Here is a 17,224-nt window from a genome sequence, read left to right on the forward strand (position 1 = left end):
CAGTCGGAGCTGTAGCTGCCGGCCTACGCCAGAGCCACAGCAACACAGGATCCGAGCCGCGTCTGCAGCCTACACCACAGCTCATGGCAACGCCGGATCATTAACCCACTGAGCAAGGGCAGGGACCGAACCCGCAACCTCATGGTTCCTAGTCAGATTTGTTAACCACTGCACCACCACGGGAACTCCTATGCCCATTTTTTAAAATTTTTTTGTTTGTTTTGCTTTTTAAATATTGGTCTGTATGAGCTGTTAGGATATTTTGGAAATTAACCCCTTGACAAAGACCAGTCACTCTTTTTAAAAATTATTTTTTATTAAAGTATAGTTGATTTATAATGTTGTGCCAATTTCTGCCATACAATAAAGTGGAAAACCAGTCATTCTTGATCCATGTATTTTTGGCATTACTGGCAGTACTGTGTTTGTGGCAACTCAGCTCTGGCACTGTAGTATGAAAACAGACATTGATAATGCAAGATATGTATTTATATTTATATTTATATTTACATGCCTATCAAGCTGCCAAAAATGAAAAATCATTATCTGGTAATTTGTATAAATGTCTATGAATGTGGGATGGAGAGGGAAGTTGGAGGAATTGACTTTGGGATGAAAAACCAAAGAGAGCTGGAGTTCCGTCATGGCTCAGTGGTTAACAAATCTGACTAGCATCCATGAGGATGCAGTTTCGATTCCTGGCCTCACTCAGTGGGTTCATGATCCGGCATTGCCATGAGCTGTGGTGTAGGTCACAGTGGCTCGGATCCCACAATGCTGTGGCTCTGGTAGGCCGGTGGCTATACCTCCAACTGGACCCCTAGCCTGGGAACCTCCATATGCTGCGGGTGCGGCCCTAAAAAACAAAAACAAGAACGACAAAAAACAAACAAAAAACTAAAGAGAGAATAAACATAGATTTTTTTCTTGGGGTAAATTGGTGATACAAGTCAAGGCTTTAAAATGCATAGCAATTGAACACATCAATTTATTTGTAGGAATGTAAAGAAAAAAAAAACAGAAGAATTCTAAGTATATTTAAAGCAATGTTTATAATGTCATCATTTGCAAGAGTGAAAGAACAGCCACCCAAAGTGGGAATGTTACTGAGTCCAAGCTCCCACTGCTTGCTGCACAACAGACCAATAAATTGAGAGATGAATTGTTGGGGCAAGGAATAGTGACTTCATTTGGAAAGCTAGTAGATCAAGAATATGGCGGACTAGTATTCCAAAGAACCGTCTTACCTATGTTAGAATTCAGGCTTCTTTTATACTAAAAGGGGAGGGAGTGTGGGTGGTTGTTTGCAAACTTTACCTATGCTCTTGCAACTGTCCACCTAGGACTGGTCAATGTTCCTATAAACCTCCAACAAGACAAATGTTACTCTCTATTCTGCAACATCTTATGTCTATATAAATGGAAAAGTGTCATGCCTTTAAAGGTGGGCCTTGAGAATGGATTATGTTGTGTGTTTCAGACTATAGGCAACATTCTTTTACAAAAGATGCAAAGCAGCATGATTAGGAATAGGCAACAGAAGGTAAAAATTAGAGCTAAAGCTATTATTATTCTCAGTGGTACAACCTATTCCAATATCCAAGAAAAGTATATTAGAAAAATTCCGTGCTTCATCTTTGAATATGAAAGTAAGAATTAAACTGTAACTCTCTTGCCTTTTTTTTTTTTTTTTAAGCAATAGACTCAATAGGAGTCAGGTTTGTTCTTCTCCATTATAGGAATAAGATTAATTCTAAAACAAATTGGAATTAAGTATGGGAGACTTCTGTCTCTTATAATAATGAATTGATAATGCAAATCAATCACCCTAAATAGACAATGTTAAAAAAAAAAAGAAAAAACCCTTGGAAACAATGCAAGACATCCTCTTAAATGGATCATGTACTTAATAAGATACCCAGAAAACAGCAGCCCGAGAACAGAGAGAACATGAGATTTTAAAGAGGTATGTCTCAGTCAGTCTTTGCTATGGGAAGCAAAGTTGTGAAGCTAGAATTTTGATAGAGTGTGAAGCATATATTGAAATTTAGTGCTTATCAAAGGGAACTATTCCTACCCTGGCCTGGATCCCTGCAAGGCTTCTCTCTCTGGAATAGGAAACGTGAAATGTACTGAGTGGTTGTCTACATGGTTCCCAAACTTCAAGCCTCTGTTGCAGATGCTCGTCACCTTTCTGTGACTGAAAAAAGGAAATGAAATTACCCTCTGAAGGAATATATGGTTTCCTGGGTCTTAAATTACTTGTAAAAATAGTTTTTCAAATAAACATTTAGCAAACAACCAACGATAAGTAGTTATAAAAGGAACCTAGACAACATCAGCCACAGTCAACAGAAACACCATACAACAGAAACAGACCTCTGTACTTCAGTCCTTAGAATATGAAACAATTCTGTTTTTTATGTTAGCGGAGGCAAAGGATAAGATTAAAAATTTCAGTAAAATCTGAAAACTATAAAAAGTGATATAATTATTTAGAAGAGCCCACCTAAAGTGATAACAACTAAAGTCTGAATTGACATGAAGAACTCAAAAAATGGATTTACAAGCAAATTATGCATGTTTGATATATTCTGAATTTCAGGGTAGATAATTAGAAACTATATTTCTTTCATATTTTATTTCAATAAAATATAGAAACTAATAAAAGTTCAAAACTTAATTTTTAAATGTATTACATCCATTTACTGGATACCACAGTTGTTAAAAATTAGTATTTTACAAAAATACTTAGTGTCTTCTAAAGGTTTTTATTATATACTGTTAGAGAAAAGAGCATGTGTGAAAATGTATTTGTGTGATAAGCTCATCTTTAAAAATCTCACAGATTAGGAGTTTCTTCTGTGGTGTGGCAGGTTAAGGATCCAGCATTGCCACAGCTGTGGCATTGGTCCCAGTTGTGCTCAGATTCTGCCCCTGGCCTGGGAACTTCTATATGCTGCTGGTGTGGCCAAATTAAAAAAATAATAAAACTCACAGATTAAAAAAATAATCTACACACAAAATATGTCACCTCTTCTGTTCAACTATACTAAAGTGTGTATGTGTTTATATATAGGGAAGTCCTCTCTAAAAGGTGAAATTGAATAAAGATCTAAAGTTCTTAAGGAACTCAACTGTGCTTATGTCTGGGAAAAGAATTTTGGGTAGACAGAACAGCAACTGTGAATGCAAACGTGTGCCTGGCACGTGTGGGAAAGGGCAAGGAGACCAGTGTGGGTGAACTGGATAAGGGGAATCAGGGGTCATGAATTCAAAGATCCATTATCAGAGATTTTACTTTCTTTGTATATTTCTCTTTTGTTTTAGTATTCACTTTTTTCTTAATTCTAATCGTTAAGGGCTTTTGTAATGTTTTAAAGATATCTTAGATTTTTTTTCTTAATGGTTATTTGTTTTTAAAATTTCTTCTTTCATGTTATTTTCTTTGCCTTGTTTTCCATTAATATTTTACTTTTTTTTTTTTTTTTTTTAATTTATGGCCGCACCTGTGTCATGTGGAAGTTCCTGGGCCAGGGATGGAATCCAAGCCATGGCTGCGACCTAAGCCACAGATTTGGCAATGGAGAATTCTTAACCTACTGCACCAAGCCAGGGACAGAACGATGCCTCCTCAAGGATCCAAGCTGCTGCAGTCAGATTCCTTACTCACCGCACCACAGCACGACCTCCTTCATTAATATTTTAAATTCTTTGGCTAACTCTTCAATTTGACTTCACTTACTTTGGTACCTTTTCTTTTAAAGAAATAATGAAAATCAATTATGGTTTATAAATTTTCAAATATAATTTTGTTTAAATTACTAAGTTTTTACATTTAGTAATTTTTATTATTTTTATTAATTTTAGATGTAGTTATTTTTAAATATGAACTTTTCTGCTTATAAGACAATAATAAGTTACGGTAGAAGAGTGGAAGAAAATCTAGGAAGGAGAAAGAAGAAAATAAATAATAATCCCACCATCACACACTCATTCAAATACATATGTAGTTTTTTTCCTTAAATTTGGGATAATTATTTATAGTTTTGTAACTTGAAATTTTCTATGTTGGGTTTAATAATTTTTAGACATTATAAGTAATGTTTTCATGAGAAAAATACATTTTTTGTGTGTGGTAGAAATGCAAAGGACATGAAAGGACATGAGTGTCAACTTCTCTCTTCCTGATTCCCAGAGTTCTCCACTTGTCCCAACTCTAGACAATCACTGTACCAGTTGTCAGTGTGTCTTTGCAGAGATATTCTATTACAAAAACTAACATGTTTTCTCCTCTTTTTGGTCAGAATATCTGCTGTTTTCTTGTGTTACTTGTGGCCATTGTTTTTAATTCAGTTATTTTTGAGGTTAGTAGAGAGCCTTCCTAGATTTGGGCAATGGGCTGTTAACCCTTGTTTTTAGTATTTTTTATTTTATATATTTTCCACAGATATCTTAGTGATAAGTTCTGAGACCTATAGTAAGGACTATTATTCCAAATTCCGCTTACCAGGACACTCATATCTTTTTTCTCTTATTTCGATTTGTTGGTTTCTCTTTAACTTATCTATTTTTGGTTTGTTTGATGCTAAATCACATTTTCTTTATTATGCTTTTACTGTAAGCCACCATAAATTATTTTTTGAAAGGAATGAGCTGTAAATCAACTGATAAATAATATTATTGTGCTACAAAAAGATGATCATTAAGTGTTCATCACCAAAAAATTGAAAAAGCAAGAGTTGCTACAAGTGAATGCTGTATCAAGTCTTAAAAATGTATTTTTGTTGACTTGGAAAGATGTTTGTGACATTTTTCTGAGTGAGGAAAAGAGCAAGTCACATAGTACTGTGCATACTGACATGACTTTAACTAGGAGTTGTTTAGGTTGATCTGCATATGTCCACATCTATATATGCCTGACCTATGTATTCCCCTCTCTACATATGCCCACATCTACCCAGGCACAGAGAGAGGTCTTGAAAGAAGTTTGCCAGACTTGATTTGTGGTGATGATTTGGGTGGTCCATCTTATGTGAATGTTATAATCTCTTGTATACACTCCTATTTTTTTTCCAATTTTTCATCATGCATATAGAATGTTATCAAAAAGTATTATTTTCCTAAAGGAGACTTGACAAAATTTTTCTTTAAATCATCATTTTGTCTAGGATGCCAATGTTTAAAACTCTAGCAACTTGTTTCCATGTTAAGTTGTCAAACTTCACTGAGATTTACTTTTAACTTCAACACTAACATAGGGTGACATATCAGAGTTTTGCATATCATTCAATTTCTGTTTACATACAATACATAAAAATTTGAAACTAATATATGTTTCATTTAACTACCAACGGGTTATTCATCCTAATTTCTTGTCAGTTGGTATTTTAGAAGCATTTTTAAACAGAAGGCTTTGTAATAATAGTATACACCATGTTTTCCCTTTTAGTGACATCATATCTTTAAATGCTAAAGTCTCTAAAGTAATAACGCTTTGCCATTTATTCGTAATACATATGTGTTTGCTCTGCTCTGTCAAGGAAAGGAAAGTCACAAAGCTTCCATGTAGAAGCTGGTTATTAAATATTCAGGCTCAGTTTACCAGGACCTTTATTATACCACCAGAAGTCTTCTGTAATGAAGAGCTACTTGTAACATCAAAGCACAGGAGACTTTATCTCTTCCCCCCATAGCCCATGACCTAAAAGCTTTTCTTTTTATCTTTATATGAAAGAAAAACATGCTTTTCAAAAAAAGCCTCAGCATTTGTGGACATTGTGTGCATCATGTAAAGTAGACTCTGGATGTAGTCTATGATTTTTGCCTTTGTTCAAGTGTTTTGTTGTTATCAACATTGCGTTTTTTAATTTTTTTAAGCGAACCAGAAAAAGGAATTTTGTTTTAAACTAATCGTGAGGAAGAAATGGTTTCTCATTAACAATGTGATATCAATGGAGCTTTCTTTTATATTCTTTTAGAAAATAAAAGAAGCATATTTTATCAGACTTTAGAGAAATTTCTAGGAATTCAAACTTTGAATAGACATTTCTAAAACTGAATTTTACAACCAAATTGGACACTCATAATAGAGCCAGAAGCCCCTGAAATGTAAAGAGAAATGTCAGTGTGCTTGCCCCCCTTTTGTTTTCTATCAAATATAATATGTTGGGGGCAAACCAAAGGTGGGAATAATATACAACTGGACCACAGGAAAAGGGGACTTTTCTAAAGAAATATCTAAAAGTTTGCCTTCATCTGATTTTAATTGTATTTTGTCATATCATATACATAGAGTATTTGTATAATCATGTTGTTTCTATTTGCATGGAGACATAAAATGGTAAGACATTTGTAAGTGCCTTTAATAGTAATTTCATATGGTTGCATTAAAAAAATGCTAGTGTTCAGTCTTGGACTTGAGGAAATATCTCTGATATTTTCTGTGAAAAATCCAAACTCTAGTATTTATTTGGTTGATTTAAAATCATTAGAATTAGAGGAAAAGAAGTTGAGGGGAAAGATATTTTTGGTAATTAGAGAAGCAGAAGTGAAACAAATCTGGTTCTTGGACTCATAATCTTTTACTTGAGAAGATATGGAGTTAGAGAAATGAGAGATGCTCTGGACTGTTTCTAAATATTCCAAGTTGTTTTGGATGAGTTTGTCATCATGTGAGATGCTGATGCCAGAAAAGGTAGACTAAGGTTATATACCTCATTCAGAAAAAAGCATTTGGATTATTGGATTATGCCATTACTGAATTTGCCAGACATCCCAGCCAAAGGAGTAGTAAAGTTTCCTGTACTCTCCTTAATTATCCAGTGTTCAATACATCTTCATTCTTGTATTTATCAGTTTAAAACTCATTTAATCACCCACTATATGCTGGACACTGTGCTGTGCATACAAAAAAATGAGACTAAGATTCCTACCATGCAATAGCTTATAATCTTTGCTTGAATTGTGGATAGTGAAACCTAAGATCTTTAAGCCATATTACCTGACAGAGCAAAGCACTTTTTTTTTATAACAAGTGTCCCTGATGATTTTTGCTTAAAAATTGCATGACTCCACTTGTTTTTTCATCCAATATTGTGTCATTTCGTGGAGAGAACATTGAACCCTATGGCCCGCTGAAGCCCTCTGCCTGGGTCTAAGTTTGCTCATCTTTAAAATGGAGCGAATTTTATTTGCACTAAAATATCACTTAGCTTAGTTTCAACTCTTAAAGTCTTCCAGATCCATATTTACCCAGCAAAACAAAACCAAAGCAAAATATTGAGATAAATAAGCAGACAAATAACTGATCTAAAAATTTTGACTTTCTTAAAGTGTCTGAGAATAATTGATTAGTCCTGAGACTTAACCATTGGGATACCAATCCCTCTGATGTTCTAAAACAGTTCTTAATATTTCTATCTGTCTGTCTGTCTGTCTGTCTGTCTGTCTATCTATCTATCTGCATGTATTTTTAATGTTCTAAATCCTTTTATCTCTCTGTTGCATGTTCACAAGCTTCATTCCAGTCTTAAATCAGCTTATTACAAGTCATGAGCAGGGAGAAGTTATTAAGACAGAATATACGAAAATTAGAAGATAGGATGTTATAGACGTTGCTATTCTGAGGGAAGCAAAGCCAAATGTATATTTTAGAGTCTGGGAGACCCCAGTGTAACAGCAGAGCTTTGGTATATAGGCTATGAATGTGAATGTTTGCTATGATGAGACTGTCTTAGCTCCCTAAATGATTAGTATAGCATCACAGTGGAAGATCACTCTTGTTTGTGATGAGCAATTTTATTGAGGACAGCATGGAACCCTCCTTCCCTTTCTTGCTTCCCTACGGCTCTGCTGCCACCAAATATGTGTTAAGGGGATTAGAGAAGATATCCCACGTGCTGTGTGCATCTGCATTAACTTCACAAAGAAAATTCATGGAAAATGGAAAAATATCAGTAAAGGTATAAACCAGGTATAATACTAAGAAATTTAATTTAAAAATTTCAGGATACCTCAGTATGTATATAAATATAATATATACAGTTATATATATGAATATATATATGGTATATAAATACAAAATTCTGAGTATTTGAGGAGTCAATAACCATTGGGTTACCAATTTCTCTGGTGTTCTAAAACACTTTTACTTGTTATTGTATTTTTATATATTTTATTATTTATATTAAATACATATGTATATGTTGCTATATGTAATACATATACACCCCCCCCCCCCATATACGTATAGAGAGAGAGAGAGAAGGAGAGAGAGAGAGAGTATTGTTCTACTCATTCATAATGGTAGTATAGTCAGGAGGGTCTTTAATGGATTTGTAGGGCAAAGAGATTCTTATATTCTGAAAGTCTGGATCTATGTTCTGTTTTCTTCCATGTTCCATGTTTTCATTGCTTGTACACTGCAAGGATTGATTTAGTTAACAAATCTCAGTCTAATTTCTAGAAATTCTGTTGTGGTATGTTATTTACTAGACTTCTTATGTGTAATAAATGCTAAATAACAATGATATGTATGTGTAGTCCATAGTATTTTAGTAGATCTTTTATGAGGACTATTATGAAACCTAGAAGCCAATCCAGTCATTTTTGAAGCTAAATTCCTTTTTAAAGACATAGTAATATCTATTTTTGCTAAAAATTGATGGTTAAAAAGTGATTCTCATTGACAAGTGAAAACATTCAGAGAGAAGTTATTTAATTTTAAAGCATGTTCCCTGTTGCTCTTTCTTTCCTTTTTTTCTATATAAAGTTTTGTATAAGTCTTGTTCTGTGGAATTTGCATTTTCTCCATTTATATATACCAAAGTTAAGCTCTACAAGTTGTCTAACATTGTCTTGGCTTTTTAGAAGTAAATATTTTAAAATAAATATATAAAACTTAATAAAAAAAGTTTTTGCAGATTTTAAGAATGCTCAATTTAGTTATATGATCTTATTTCATCCTAATTTTCAAATGTATAAACACATGCGGCAGTATCTTACAATTACTTAATTAGTAAGTACTTTTTGTTTTACTAATTTGAATATACTGCTAGACCTCAACCATACAACTTTAATATCTTAACATCTGATAAAGCAAGCTTAGGCAATGAAGGACATGTGTGTCCTGGAACAAAGTTCAAAGGGCTAAATCACTTTATGTGTTATGTTTACTGCTGTTTCTCATAGGTAGATTGGATGGGACATCAGACAGCTCATTATAGAGACAAGTATGCTCCATCCCCAAAGTTGGATGACAAAACAAGTCATGGTGTGTACTGTAATTTCAGTGCTACTGTACTTCTTCTAGCTGTCTGGGTAAGCTTCAAGATGCTTACTAAGCACTACATTTGAGTTGTCAGAATGCTTTGTGAATGGTAATTAAATAAAGGCAGTTCTATCGGTTTGTGTAGCTAAACCAATATGTGATGCATTCTAGAAATTTCTTCTAGAAAGCTTCTTCTACTTTGAACCTTAAGTTTTGGAAGAAGTACTTTTTGCAATTATTAATCTTTCATTAAAAGCACACTTTATTGAAAACATCCACTTCTGGAGTTCCCGTCATGGCGCAGTGGTTAACGAATCTGACTAGGAACCATGAGGTTGCGGGTTCAATCCCTGCCCTTGCTCAGTGGGTTAAGGATCTGGTGTTGCCATGAGCTGTGGTGTAGGTTGCAGACGTGGCTCAGATCCCACGTTGCTGTGGCTCTGGTGTAGGCTGGTGGTTACAGCTCTGATTAGACCCCTAGCCTGTGAACCTCCATATGCCGCGGGAGTGGCCCAAGAAATAGCAAAAAGACAAAAAAAAAAAAACAAAAAAAATCCACTTCTGTTTTCTTGTGATAAGTTAATGCCCATTTCACCTAGCAGAGAATTCAGTTGTCAGCAGTGCTGCCCTTTGAAATGTTAGTTTTCATTCTCTCTAGTTGTATGGTCAGTTACTATTTTTAAAACACAGTATAAAACTTTGAAGATTAAATAAAAAGACCAAAAATAGAAGGACTAAAAAGAAGTGCATTTGTTTAATTCATGTTATGTTTTGTAAACCCTTTGTCTGGAATTTAATGCCAGGGTTTAAAGGTGAATTGCACACATACCTCAATAGGAAATGGATAACTTTTCCTTTATACTTATTTAGGGATGTTCACTTTTATAGTCATCAGCTATATTATTGATACAATGATGCTATCGAAAATCATTGAAGTCAACAAACTATGGTCCAAAGGCCAGAGGTCAAGTCCTGACTGCATTTTTTTTTGTAAATAAAATTTTACTATAAATCAGGCAGTTAGTTGTTTATGTATTATCTATGGCTGCTTTCTTGCTATTATGGTGGAGTCGAATAGTTGTTACAGAGACTAGAAAGGTCCATAATGTCTAAGTTACTTGCATTCTGGTTCTTTATAGGAAAAAATCATTGATCTCCTTCTAGCACGTGGGTTTGCAAATTTGTAAAAACACAAATTTAGGGGTTTTTTTTAGTATTCAATAATGACAAAGAATTAAAAGATCTATTATTTCAGAATATTTTTTTCACAGTGAAGAATATTTGCATTATAGCTTAAAATTTTTTAGTCTTATCTTAACCATTTCCTGTAAAAGGAGCTCCTAAATCCACATATACTGTCAGGTGGATATTTAGTAAGTTGGTATCTCTTCAAAGATGAAATATTTTCCAAACCATGCTGTGAGACTGGCATAGGAGGGAAACTCTAAATAGCGTTCAGGTGAGTCAGGGAAATGGCTTCTAACCCTGCAGCGATTATCTGCCTGAAAACTGCACGAATTGAGGTTAGACTCAGGCCTTACCAGCTTGTTCTTGGCAAAGCTCCCAAACCTCTAACTGCATCATGGCTGTGGCTTCATTCTCTATAGCAGATTATTCCCGTGGCTGTCTCAAAGACATTGGCTGGGCCAATTTTTTTTTTTTTTTTAATCTGTCACATTTACTTTCCTAAAAAGAAGTAGAAGAAACTTGTTAAGAAATAAAAAGAGTATATGTGCTAAGTTATTTTTAAATGTTTTTGTGTCTTCATTTAGTTGTTAAATAGCTTTGTACATATGTGTGCGCTTTAGTATACACAAGTGTGATTAACGAAAACTAGTATTCATGAAATAATGTACTACTTTCCAAAATAGAGCTTTCTTTATAAAACATCTAGAAGAAGGATAATAGATAATGATGCAATGGTTAACATTACTATTTTCAAAAATTGAAAAGGAATCATCACTTGGAGACAGTTTGGCATTTTCCTATATGACATCCTATTTAGGGCTCTGAATCTCAGCTATGCAGTTCTGTGAATTTGAATCCAACAGAGAAGATGTAGCTTTCACACAATTTTCTTCAGTTACAAGAACCATAATCATTGCAATGGGATGCCTCAAGCCTGGGTCACTTAAATCATTTTTGAAGACAGCAGGTGCTTTTCAGTGACATGCAAGATGGGGAAGGTACCTGTTGTTCATTGCATCTCAGTGTCACCCATATAGACTTAGTGCAGGTCAGTGTGTTCAGGCATCAGTGACAAGGATATGAAAATGTTACAGTTTAACATATGTGCTAAAATATAAGTATAGAGAAAAATATTTTTTAAGTCTAAACAGTTTAGATTCAAAATATTTAGATTTTCTCTCAATGCTAATCCTGAAAAAGTAAATTAATGGAGCATAAAGATATAAATTAAAATAATTTTCTGATAAAAAGGACCCACTTTGTTTTGAGCTAAACAAAGTGGGGGATTTTCATATTCAGTGAATTATGTAATTAATTTACATCAGATCTTGGGAAGAAGTAACCTATTTTATTATTATTTGCTGTCTCAAGATATAGGATTCCTGTATTTCAGAATTGCAATTATATGTAGCAGAGTTTTGAAAATATAGAGCAGAGGTCAAAATTTTAGAGCAGAGGTCAAAATTTTTGAAATTGGGACACATGTAGGTAATTGATTTTCTGTTGGATATAAATGGCTTTAAAAATTGGGAATTTTATTAAAAATATAAATTCCTTTTTTTTTTTTTTAATGGCCACCCCTGTGGGGTCAAATCAGAGCTGCAGCTGCTGGCCTATGCCATAGCCATGGCGATATCATATCTGAGCCACATCTGTGACCTACACTGCATCTTGCAGCAAGACTGGATCCTTAACCCACTAAGCATGGGCAGGGATGGAACCCACATTCTCACAGAGATAATGTCAAGTCCTTAACCCCCTGAGCCACAAGGGAAACTCCTTTTTAAAAAAAATACAGATTGTGGAGTTCCTATCGTGGCTCAGTGGTTAACAAATCCAACTAGGAACCATGAGGTTGCGGGTTCAATCCCTGGCCTTGTTGTGGGTTAAGGATCTGGCATTGCCATCGGCTGTGGTATAAGTCGCAGACACAGCTCAAATCCCGCGTTGCTATGGCTCTGGCATAAGCCAGTGGCTACAGCTCTGATTAGACCCCTAGCCTGGGAACCTCCATATGCCGCAGGAGCGGCCCTAGAAATGGCAGAAAGACAAAAAACAAACAAACGAACAAAAAAAAGCAGATTCTAAAATCTCATTGAAAATCTAGATTTTGATATTTGTTTTGTCTTAAGTTTTTGTTACATGCACTTGGTAAAACACAAAATTCAAATGATACAGAGGATCATAGATTTTCTTGATCCCTCTCTCAGTTTTATATTTTAAAAGTATTTTTCCATAAATGTTTATGTTTATATGAACATATGAGTGAAAGAGACAATGAATTCATGATAAACATTTTTCTATTCTAGGTACTCTTAATTTCTTTTTTAGTGATTAACTTTCATGTATTTGTATTGCTTTACGGCTTTCTGCTTTCTTTTATTTCACTTTTGTTGTCATTGCTTTAGTATTTTTAAATTAAACTCTTACCTTTTCTTCTTTCCTACTGAAATTTTTTATTACATAAGTTTCAAGTGTTATCCCTTTGATGCTTGACAGGCATTGTGGTCCTCACAATGGTAGGGGGAGGAGGGCTTCACAGTGCCAGCAGCAGGAGGGTCCCACACGTCCCTGCGAAAACCATGTACTATGCTACAATCTATCGGTCCTTCAAATGGCCATCCAAGAGGTTCTCATATTTTTCTGAAAACCCACAGCTAACAACTATTCCTGGAGAAATAATGATTCTCTACTTGACAAAGACTGGACATATTTAGCTAGATTAATATTATTTGAACCTTCTAACTATCGAAAGAGCCGACATGGAGAACAGAATCTAGAATTATCCTGGTATCTTTTCCAGTTCTTTTCCCTGGTGTATTGAGTTCGAGGGATTTGGGGGCTGATCAAAGAAACAGATATGGCCATGAGGTGGCAGTAGCACACAGTGAGTTTTATTTGGGCGGTGCTTTGGCAGGTTTGCACTTGGGGAAAAAGTCCCTCACAGCAGGAGACCTTCCAGAGCCAATGGCTGGGAGACTAATATCTAGAAGAGGAGGAGGGCTGGGGGAAGTCCTCGAAAGAAGAGGATCAGAGACAGCGGGGTTACCTGTCTAGGTGATATTGCTGAGCAGCATGATGGAGAGGCTGTGGGTCAGGGAGCTCTGAAGGGCAGCAGCAGCTTGGAGTCTTTCTTTTATAGCCACTGCATTTATATGATATATGGCTAGTAGATTTTGGGTGCAGTTTTCTTGGTATGCAAAGCAGGAAGGCTCTAAATAGCTAAAACCTGCTTATTTGGCCTACAACTGGAATGACTAGATATGTAAAAACTGGACATCTTTTGGTGGGTTTGGAGCTATGGTCCCAGCCTGCTGTGAAGAAGTAGACAACATAGGGCCAATGTACAGAAGCCATTTTTTGGTTTATTAATACAACAACTAGGTCTCACTAATTTTCTTTGTGTATGTGTGCTTTGTTTTATTATAACATACTTCAAATACATATAAATATACACACCAATATAATGTATAACATGTACATACCATCTATATTTGTTAACCTCATCATTTTGTCATAATTGCTCCAGGTTTTTTTTAGAGAAATACATCATTAGAGTTGAATTTCTCTTTGTGCCCTTCCCTTAAAACTATTCCCCTTGTTGCCCCCTTTAGAGATGTCTCCTAAGATGTTTGGATTCATATGCTACATATATATCATTTAAAATTATGTTTGGTGATAATTTAAAACTTAATATAAATGACAACATAGCATAATGTGGTTTTCTGCCCTTTCCTTACAATTTTGAAACTTATCCATCTATAGATTAAATTTACTTGTTGTCGCTGTTAAATAGTATTTCATTGGGTGAATATGACATGATTTTTGAATAGTTTCATATTGATGGACATTTAAGTTGTTTTCCAGCATCTTAATTTTGCAAAATGATGCTGAATAGAGCATTTCTACACATATCTTCTTATGTAAGTGCTGCTACTTGACTAATCCATTTCAGTACTCTAGAAATAAATTGGTAAATAATTAATTCTCAAACACCCATGTGCACAGGTCTGGGACTATAATGAAACTAGATGTGATTTCTCTTCTTAATAAGTTTATAATCTTGGTTTAATCTTGTATGTATTTCTAAATAAGAATGATTCTAATATTTGATAGTTTAATTTTACCTCTAATTTTGCTAGATTTAAATGTATTTCTAAGATAGAGGTATTATCAATGTCAATGCTTGATTATTTCTCTCAATATTTAGTTTTGGTAGTCCTCCAAGTTGCACAGGCAGATGTGAATGACTGAGTTGTAGTTTTGTCTTAAGGACAACATTGTGTTAAAGAGCCTTTCTGAATTTCTAACTGTCACTTGCTTGGTTAATGATTTATTAAATGCATCATGACAATTAGATAAATGAGATTTATAAGAAATATTTTCCACTACAGCTCAAGTAATTTAAATCACTCTCCTAAGAGCTGTATTTTGGGCAAAGTCATAGTGGCAGGCACGTGACATAGTAAGGATAATGATCAGTATAAGCTGATAACTTCTAATGGAAAATATATACAGTTTTTGAACTGCATTCTAAATCACTTGTTTTTCAAGCATTTATTATATGAAAGAAACACATAGAAAGTGGTTAGCTAAAACAGGTAGTTTGAAAATATTTTAGCATTTTTATCTAAACAAATGTCAATTTTTTTTTGAAAATGAAAAATGCTAAGTATAATAAAAGTATATATTTATGCTCTCGGCAGCCAAATGTGCTTTTTAATGGAATTTAAATAAATGGAATTTTTATGACAAAAAAAGCAACAGTAAAAGCAGTGATTATGTTTTTCATAGTTCATTTGCCTTCTTTGCCCTGCAGACCTTGTGTGGAGGAAAATGAGATCCCGAGTGAAGTCTACAATGTCATTGACTCTGAAGAAGGACTCAGAGACCCATTGGTGTTTAATGACCCTTACTGGCCTATGCAATGGGAACTGGTAAGATCTTTGGAAATAGATGGTTCTTTGGCAATGTTAAGAAATATTATTTTCGTCATGTTTTAATGCAGTAGACAGACACTTTTATGCACTGCCTGCTTTTATCTATTGATTTTGCAGAAAGAGACTTAGCAAACTTTTGATGAAATATTACTGCCAGCTTATTAGTGAGCACTAATCTCTTTAATTTGATTACATCCTTAGGGTTTGATTTAGCCTATAAAAGATATCAGTGAAAAACCTAAGACATTTAAATTTGGTATATGTAAACAGGCTCATTACATAGAAATGTGGTTGCCATTCAGGCTTGAAGTTCCTCTTTTTGCATAACCAGAATATATTCTATATTACTTCAATAATGAGGGAGAGAACTCTTTATAGAATAAGTGAATGTTAGAACATTGCACAACAAACTTTTTTCATAATGCTTAGAGTGTTGGACATTTTATGAATACATTGTTTTGTCATTTATACATGACCGTGACAATGGAAAAAGGTCTGATAAAAGCACACATCGTTTTTGAGCATTAATACATTTTAAAAAGTTGAAGTTGGTAGCACTAAATATTTTAAAAGGAAGTATTTGGAATGTGAAGGTGACATAGTGATAATATAAAAGAGAAGTTGAAGACCTTGTTGTATCCATACTTAGCTCCTCATAGGTTTGTAAACTATATTGTGTTGTAGATGGTCTTGTGTTATAAAATGAGGAAAAGGTTAGGTGCATGTCATCATTTTCATAGAAATAACGAGGTTAAAGGGGGAAAACTTACAGTAGCTTTTTTGTTTTTTTATGCTGATTATTGGCAGTTACCAAGCTTACTATCTGAAAAGAGTAGAAAACCCATGTTGAAAAATGTCCAGGTCACTTTTCTGTAGTTTCAATTCATCTTTAAAAAGTGAAACAAGGAGTTCCTGTCGTGGCTCAGTGGTTTACGAATCCAGCTAGGAATCATGAGTTTGGGGGTTCGATCCCTGGCCTTGCTCAGTGGGTTAAAGGATCCGGCATTGCAGTGAGCTGTGGTGTAGGTCACAGATGCAGCTCGGATCTGGGGTTGCCGTGGCTCTGAGGTAGGCCGGCAGCAACAGCCCTGATTCGATCCCTAGCCTGGAAACCTCCTTGTGCCACGGGTGTGGCCCCAGAAAAGAGAAAAAGACCAAAAAAAAAAAAAAAAAAAAAACAACAACAACAAAAAAAAGGGAAACAATTTCAAAAGTTCTAAGAGATGTATATAATGTTTGATATTTCAAACACACATGAACACAAACTCAAGTACAAAAAAAATTTAAGAATTGCTTCAATTACCAGAGATGAGATAATCATTAACCAGTGCGTGGACTAGAGCTAATTAGGATAATGAAAGTCAAAATGAGTAAAATTAAGGAAAAAAAGGAGTGAGGAAGGTAGCTAAAGAAGCAAGGTGTGAAATAAAGGGGAAATTTTTTCGTCTTTCTTTTGTTTGTTGTTTTATTTGTCCTGAAGAAGCTTCAAAAAGTAAGATGAATATTGAATATTACATTTGTGACACTCTGTAATTAGTCACCAATAGGAAGTACTTTATTGTATTGGTTATTAAATGTCAAGCTCCTCTACATTGAGGTCAAGAATTTCAGGGACACAACAGGGAAAAGAGAAGAAAAGTAAGTGATATAGAAAGAAGAGTTGAGGAGCAGTCATTAAAGTGACAGGGATTAGAAACAGAGACAAATCTTAGAGACTTTTAAACATTAAGTCCTCTTAAAATCAGACAAAATTGTGAAAGGAAAGGACAGAGGCAGAAATAGTAGGATAACTCTGTACCATTTTCTAGGACACAAGTTAATGGAC

General features: G+C 34.6%; 1 protein-coding gene across 33 annotated transcripts in view; it reads left to right on the top strand.

Annotated features, from left to right (window-relative positions):
• LOC102160801 (uncharacterized) overlaps positions 1-17,224 on the top strand; it is a 1,256,521-nt gene that overhangs the window by 384,573 nt on the left and 854,724 nt on the right. For 32 of the 33 annotated variants that reach the window (XR_014806243.1, XR_014806209.1, XR_014806241.1 and 29 more), the window contains one exon: positions 15,279-15,396. Coding sequence is in view for 6 of the 33 variants with exons in the window: in XM_084960938.1 (XP_084817064.1) it covers positions 15,279-15,396 (118 nt within the window). In the remaining 27 variants the exon portion in view is untranslated. Of the gene's footprint in view, positions 1-9,190; positions 9,322-15,278; positions 15,397-17,224 lie in introns of those variants that run through there. The other variant, XR_014806266.1, reaches the window with a different exon arrangement.

Source organism: Sus scrofa, chromosome 1 (genome assembly GCF_054392235.1).
Source record: "Sus scrofa isolate SSC_HxYL_T2T_F1_AM1 chromosome 1, Sscrofa_HxYL_maternal_Yorkshire_Landrace_v2.0, whole genome shotgun sequence".
NCBI classification, from domain to species: domain Eukaryota; kingdom Metazoa; phylum Chordata; class Mammalia; order Artiodactyla; family Suidae; genus Sus; species Sus scrofa.